General features: G+C 40.6%; 1 protein-coding gene across 1 annotated transcript; it reads left to right on the plus strand.

The window, feature by feature from the left end:
- Positions 1-881: 881 nt before the first annotated feature.
- LOC148916811 (uncharacterized) lies at positions 882-6,405 on the plus strand. Its single transcript, XM_089052809.1, has 2 exons — positions 882-4,026; positions 6,338-6,405. The coding sequence occupies exons 1-2, from the start codon at positions 945-947 to the stop codon at positions 6,403-6,405; spliced, it is 3,150 nt and encodes a 1,049-aa protein (XP_088908935.1). The 5' UTR covers positions 882-944.
- Positions 6,406-6,891: the final 486 nt, after the last annotated feature.

A 6,891-nucleotide genomic window follows, 5' to 3' on the forward strand; every position in this document is an offset into this window, starting at 1 on the left:
TGGGAAGTAAAAACCCTAACTGATTTTATTTTATTTTACCTTATCCTAATCCTATTCGACCTAAATTCCAGCTGGAAAAGGGGGGGATTAATTTCATATTAGGAAACCTAAAAACCCTAATTTCGTGGGTTTCTATTGGGCCCTATAATGCCTAAAGAAATCTGCCAAATAAAACCCTAATTTCGTGGGTTTCTGCTGGGCCCTTTTACCCTAGATCTACCACATATATAAAGGAGGGGTTGCCGCAGGAGAAGGGAGTTCTTTTGGTGCCGTAGCAAGAAAGGAGAAAGGGAGAAGAAGAACTTGGCGCCGGAACCTGCTGCATCCATTGGGAACTTGTCAAGGCTTATGATTTTCATAGAACTTAATGATCTTTAATATGTATCTCTATCATGCTGTTTATATAGGGAACTTGATAAGGATAATTTGATTGCGTCGCTGAGTCCAATTCAATGAACTTAGGAAAATCTGAGAGTTAATTAGTCCAGTCACAATTAATTTGGGGCTTTGTCATTCATACTTTATAGAAAGAGTAACTGGAGATCGATTTGTGTGCATATGTTCCATGTGTGGAGAAGAATCCTCTAGATATCCCTTAATCCATATTTCATTCACAACTTAGTTGTTTGCTACTGTCAGTTTTACTTTATTCTAAATCTTCCAAATTCCCCCCAATCATTGTTCCCTTAACTTAGTTTCCAGTTTAATAAGTCTAATTTGTATTGATTAGCATCCCTCCTAATCCCCGGAATAGAATGATCCCTACTTACTCATACTACGATTGCATAATTTATAGGGTTTAATTTGTGCGTTCGTTATTTCTCACGCCAAATTTTGGCGCCGTTGCCGGGGATTAGCAAAATTGCTAATCTTCCGTTTGTTTTCGTTTTTCTTGTGTTTCTGATTTTGTTTTGTTTTGTTTTCTTTGTTTTAGGTACTAGTTTATGACTCGAAGTTCACACCCTGTTCGTGCGCACATATTGGACTCTGACGACGATTTCGAACGAACTTTGAGAAGGAAGAGGAAGCAGCCAGAACTCAATCCCTCTAGTTCTAGTTCCGAACCTGAATCTGAAGCTGAAATGGACTTGGAAGAGGAACAAGACATGGCTGTAGACAATCGAACAATCAAGGAACTTTCAGCCTCTGGATTGGACACTGCAGTCCCTCTTTGCATTCAATACCCTAGGGCAGCTGCAGGTAAGACCGATGAGTTTGAATTGAAGTCGAGTTTGCTACATCACATTCCCAAATACCATGGGCTGTCCATGGAAGATCCAAACAAGCATTTGAAGGAATTTGAAGTAGTATGTTCAAGTATGACACCCATTAACGTGGATGGGAATATTTTGAAGATGAAAGCCTTCCCATTCTCTCTTATGGACAAGGCTAAAGATTGGCTCTATGAACTAGCACCTGGAACCGTCACTTCTTGGGAAAGTATGAAGAAAGCATTCTTAGAGAAATTCTTCCCAACTTCAAGAGTCATTCTTTTGAGGAAGAAAATTAGTGGAATTCAACAAGGCCCGGGAGAATCCTTTCCAGGGTACTATGAGCGTTTTAAGACGTTAGTTGCATCCTGCCCACAACATCAAATGAAGGAAGAGCTTTTAATTCAATATTTCTATGAAGGACTACTTCCACTGGAGAGACAAATGCTTGATGCTTCAGCGGGAGGTGCTTTGGTTGACAAAACACCAGTTGCTGCGAAGATCTTAATAGCAAACCGAGCTTTGAATGCACAACAATACGAAGGAGTTGGAGGGAGAGATCATACACGGCCAAGTCCGGTTAATGAGGTAAGTGCTATTTCGGAACTTCAATCTCAAATGGCTAATCTTTCTACTCTTATTTCGCAAGTTGTTGAAGGATCCAAAGTGCAAAGTACAGCCACTTGTAGCGTGTGCTCTATGCATGGACACCCCACTGATCAATGTCCTCAATTAATAGAGAATGGGGGATGGGAAAGTGCCAATGCCGTAGGTTATCAAGGCCAAAATCAACCTAGGTATGACCCGTTTTCAAACACCTACAATCCGGGCTGGAGAGATCATCCAAATTTGAAGTGGAGGGAGCCTCAACAACAACAAGGCGGATATAGACAGCCACCTCCAGGGCTCTATCAAAGGCCGTTCGCACCACCACAGCCTCAACCACAAACTGCCCAATCAAATTCAGGTTCGCCATTGGATAATGATCAAATGCTTAAAGTACTAACTTCTTTGACTCAGGGTTTACAAAATCAAGCCAAAGAGATGAGCGAAGTGAAGAAGCAAATTGGGCAGATGGCGGAGTTCATGGGACAGTTTAGAGAAGAAGGCAAACTACCTAGCTCAACCATTGTCAATCCAAAAGGAGGTTTTGAAACGGCTAAAGCTATCATCTTGAGGAGTGGTAAAGAGATTGGAACCAATCCCAAAATGTCCAAACAAAGCCCAAAAGAGAACGAAAAGCTGCTGCTTAAAGAGAAGGAGGTGGACAAAGCCACGGCAAGGGAGGAACAACCCTTGCTGCAGTCCCCCAAAGCTCCTACACAACCAAACTCAGGTAAGGTTGTTCCAAATTCAACTCATTCTAACCCTATCCCACCAAATGTGCCTTTCCCTCGCAGGTTTATGCAATCTAAGAAAGAAGAGAATGAAAAAGACATCTTAGAGACTTTCAGGAAGGTACAAGTCAATATCCCACTTCTTGACGCAATAAAGCAAGTTCCAAGATATGCTAAATTCTTGAAAGAGCTTTGTTCAACAAGGAGGAGGATTTCAAACAAAGAAGTGGTAAGGGTAAGTGAGAACGTTTCCATGATTTCGCAACGAAAACTGCCACCTAAATGCAAAGATCCAGGTAGTTTCACAATCCCTTGTGTTATTGGTAACACCAAGTTTGAACATGCCATGTTAGATTTAGGTGCTTCCATTAATGTCATGCCATACTCTATTTATGCATCTATGAACTTAGGAGAGCTTAAAAATGATGGCGTTATAATTCAATTAGCCGATCGTTCTAATGCATATCCGAAAGGAGTTTTGGAAGATGTTTTGGTGCAGGTTAACCACTTGATATTTCCAGCAGATTTTTATGTGCTTGAGATGGAGGATTCGGCCCATTCTACACCATTGCCAATCTTACTTGGACGACCTTTCATGAAAACAGCCCGAACCAAGATCGATGTGTTCAAGGGGACGTTGACAATGGAATTTGATGGCAATATCATTGATTTCAATATTTCTGAAGCTATAAGGTACCCTATTGATGATCACTCATGTTTCTCTATTGATGCATTTGATTCTTTGGCGCAGGAATATCTCGAATCCCTAGATAGGGATGTCCTTGAAACCACCATTGTTCAGGGAATTGAACTCATCAAAAATGGGGCCGAACCTAATCATGAAGAAATTGGCGAGATGGTGGCTGCCCTTGAGTCACTGCCACAATATGTTGGTAAGTCTCCAATCCCAATCCCAATTCCCGTTTCTACTAACAAGTTGTTACCTTCGGTGATTCAGGCACCCACTCTCGAGCTTAAACCGTTACCGAATCATTTGAAGTATGTCTTCTTGGGAGATAAAGAGACTTTGCCTGTCATAATCTCTTCATCACTCACGGCAGTGGAGGAGGAAAAACTAGTTCGGGTGTTGCAAGAGTACAAAACAGCTATTGGATGGACTTTAGCCGACATCAAGGGACTTAGTCCTACAACATGCATGCATCGCATACTTCTAGAGGAGGGGGCTAAACCAACTCGAGAGGCTCAACGCCGACTCAACCCTCCAATGATGGAAGTTGTGAAAAAGGAGATCATTAAGCTTCTTGATTGTGGGGTCATTTACCCAATTTCGGATAGTCGTTGGGTTTCACCGGTTCAAGTTGTACCAAAGAAATCAGGAGTCACTGTGGTAAAAAATGAAGAGAATGAACTTGTCCCCACTCGTATCCAAACAGGTTGGAGAGTTTGTATTGATTATAGGAAGCTCAATGCCACCACAAGGAAAGATCACTTCCCTTTGCCGTTCATTGATCAAATGCTTGAAAGGTTAGCCGGTCATTCTTTTTATTGCTTTCTTGATGGCTATTCGGGATATAATCAGATTGTTATAGCCCCAGATGACCAAGAAAAGACTACTTTTACTTGTCCGTTTGGAACTTTTGCTTATCGACGAATGCCATTTGGTTTATGTAATGCACCAGCCACCTTTCAAAGATGCATGGTAAGTATCTTTTCCGATTTCGTTGAGAAGATTATTGAGCTTTTCATGGATGATTTTAGTGTCTTTGGTGACTCTTTTGATGACTGTTTAACTAATCTCACGTTGATATTAAAATGTTGTATTGAAACCAACCTTGTTTTAAATTGGGAAAAATGTCACTTTATGGTAAAACAAGGCATAGTTTTAGGACATATAGTTTCAGAAAAGGGAATTGAAGTTGATAAATCAAAAATAGGTCTTGTACGCCACTTACCCTCTCCCACTTCGGTGAGAGGTTCGTTCTTTCCTTGGACATGCAGGATTCGATAGACGTTTTATCAAAGATTTCTCGAAGATTTCAACACCCTTGTGCCGACTTCTACAAAAGGATGTGCCGTTTGTGTTCGATGACGAATGTGAGAAGGCGTTCAATCACCTCAAAGAATTGTTAACTTCAGCACCTATCATTGTTCCACCAGATTGGAGCCTTCCGTTCGAGCTTATGTGTGATGCATCAGATTATGCTTTAGGGGCTGTTTTGGGACAACGGAAGGACAAGAAGCCACACGTCATCTACTACGCATCCCGAACCTTGAATGATGCTCAATTGAATTACTCTACCACTGAAAAAGAACTTCTTGCTGTTGTGTTTGCTTTAGATAAGTTTCGTTCTTATTTACTTTGTACTAAAGTTATAATTTACTCTGACCATGCAGCTTTGAAGTACTCACAAAGAAAGAAGCCGAACCAAGGCTTATTTGCTTCTTCTTCAGGAGTTTGTCGTGGAAATTAGGGACAAAAGAGGATGTGAAAATGTAGTGGCTGACCATTTGAGCCGTTTGGTACATGAAGAAGACATTCTACCTATTCTAGAGGCATTCCCAGATGAACAAGTGCTGACCATTGAGGTAAGTGAGCCATGGTATGCTGATATTGTGAATTATATTGTGTCTAAACAAGTTCCAAGCACCATAACTAGGCACCAACGCGATAAACTTAAAAAAATTGCACGGTTTTATGTGTGGGATGACCCTTATTTGTGGAAATATTGCCCTGATCAAATTATTCGTAGATGTGTGCATGATTCTGAGTTTAATTCAATCTTAACCTTCTGTCACACTTATGCATGTGGGGGTCACTTTGGTACACAACGCACAGCACTTAAGGTTTTAGAATGTGGTTTTATTGGCCTACTATCTTTAAGGATGCTAGAATTTTTTGTATGACTTGTGATCGTTGTCAAAGAACGGGCAATATAGGTGCAAAAGATCAAATGCCACAAACCCCTATCTTTTCTGTTGAGATTTTTGATGTTTGGGGTATTGATTTCATTGGCCCTTTTCCTTCTTCACATGGTTTTAATTATATCTTACTTGCTGTGGATTATGTTTCAAAATGGGTGGAAGCAAAAGCTACCCGTACCAATGATTCCAAAGTGGTTGCAGATTTTATTAAAACTAACATATTTGCAAGATTTGGAATGCCACGAGTACTTATAAGTGATGGGGGCTCTCACTTTTGTAATCGGACCATAGAGGCACTACTTAAGAAGTATAATGTCACGCATAAGGTTTCAACACCTTATCATCCCCAAACAAGTGGACAAGCCGAAGTTTCCAACCGGGAAATCAAGCAGATCTTGGAAAAGACAGTTGGACCAACTCGAAAGGATTGGAGCTTGCGTTTGAATGATGCATTGTGGGCATATCGTACTGCCTACAAAACACCAATTGGAATGTCTCCTTTTCGGCTCATTTATGGGAAACCATGCCATCTTCCAGTTGAGTTGGAGCATCGTGCACATTGGGCAGTCAAGACTTTCAACATGAACATTGATGCCGCTGGACTTCATAGGAAATTGCAATTGAATGAGCTTGAGGAAATTCGGACTGAAGCTTATGAGAACGCTCATATTTACAAGGAGAAAACAAAGGCTGCCCATGACAAGATGATTCGTAGTAAAACGTTTTCTGTGGGGCAGAAAGTGTTACTTTTCAACTCTCGCCTTCGTTTGTTTCCGGGTAAGTTGCGTTCTAAATGGATTGGTCCTTTTGTTGTTACTAATGTTTTTCCCTATGGTGCAGTCCAAATTCAAAGTTTTAAGACGGGACATGAATTCAAAGTGAATGGATACCATTTGAAGCCATACTATGAGTCTTTTGAGGAGCATGTAGTGGAGGATGTACCCCTCCATGCCATTGGCCCTAGTGAAGCTTAAAGGGAGGTACCGTCCGGCTGGAAGACGTTAAAGCAAGCGCTTCTTGGGAGGCAACCCATGTGTTCAAATAGAAAGACAACGGAATCTCCGGGCTCTACAACCAGATTTGCTCTCTTTTACTCTTCTCTTTATTATTTTTACTTTGCTATGATTGTCTTGTTTGCTAGTTGTCTCTCATTGCTTTCTTGTTTAAAGTTTTCTTTTGAAACATTGAGGACAATGTTTAGTTTAAGTGTGGGGGGGTAAACAGAGTGCTTTTCGTGATTTATTTTCAAAATTCACCACCTATCACTACTAATGTTGTTATTCACTGTTTTAAAAAGTGTTTTCGTGCTTTATTTAAAATTTAAAAAAAAAACCAAAAGAGTCAAGAGTCGTTTTTGTTGTTTGTTTGTGTCTTAGGGTACCTTCCAACACAATGATGAGGATTTGGTTTTTAATTGCATGACTTTTAAAGAAAGTTACAAACATGGGTGGAAGTCTGAT

Source organism: Prunus mume, linkage group LG5 (assembly GCF_029339155.1).
Source record: "Prunus mume cultivar Tortuosa linkage group LG5, ASM2933915v1, whole genome shotgun sequence".
In the NCBI taxonomy this organism is placed as follows: Eukaryota; Viridiplantae; Streptophyta; class Magnoliopsida; order Rosales; family Rosaceae; genus Prunus; species Prunus mume.

Coding starts and splice junctions, on each gene's coding strand:
- LOC148916811 (XM_089052809.1), top strand. CDS start 945: ATGACTCGAAGTTCACACCCTGTTCGTGCGCACATATTGGACTCTGAC. Junction 4,027..6,337: donor GCCGTTCATTGATCAAATGC/TTGAAAGGTTAG, acceptor TGAAGCCATACT/ATGAGTCTTTTGAGGAGCAT.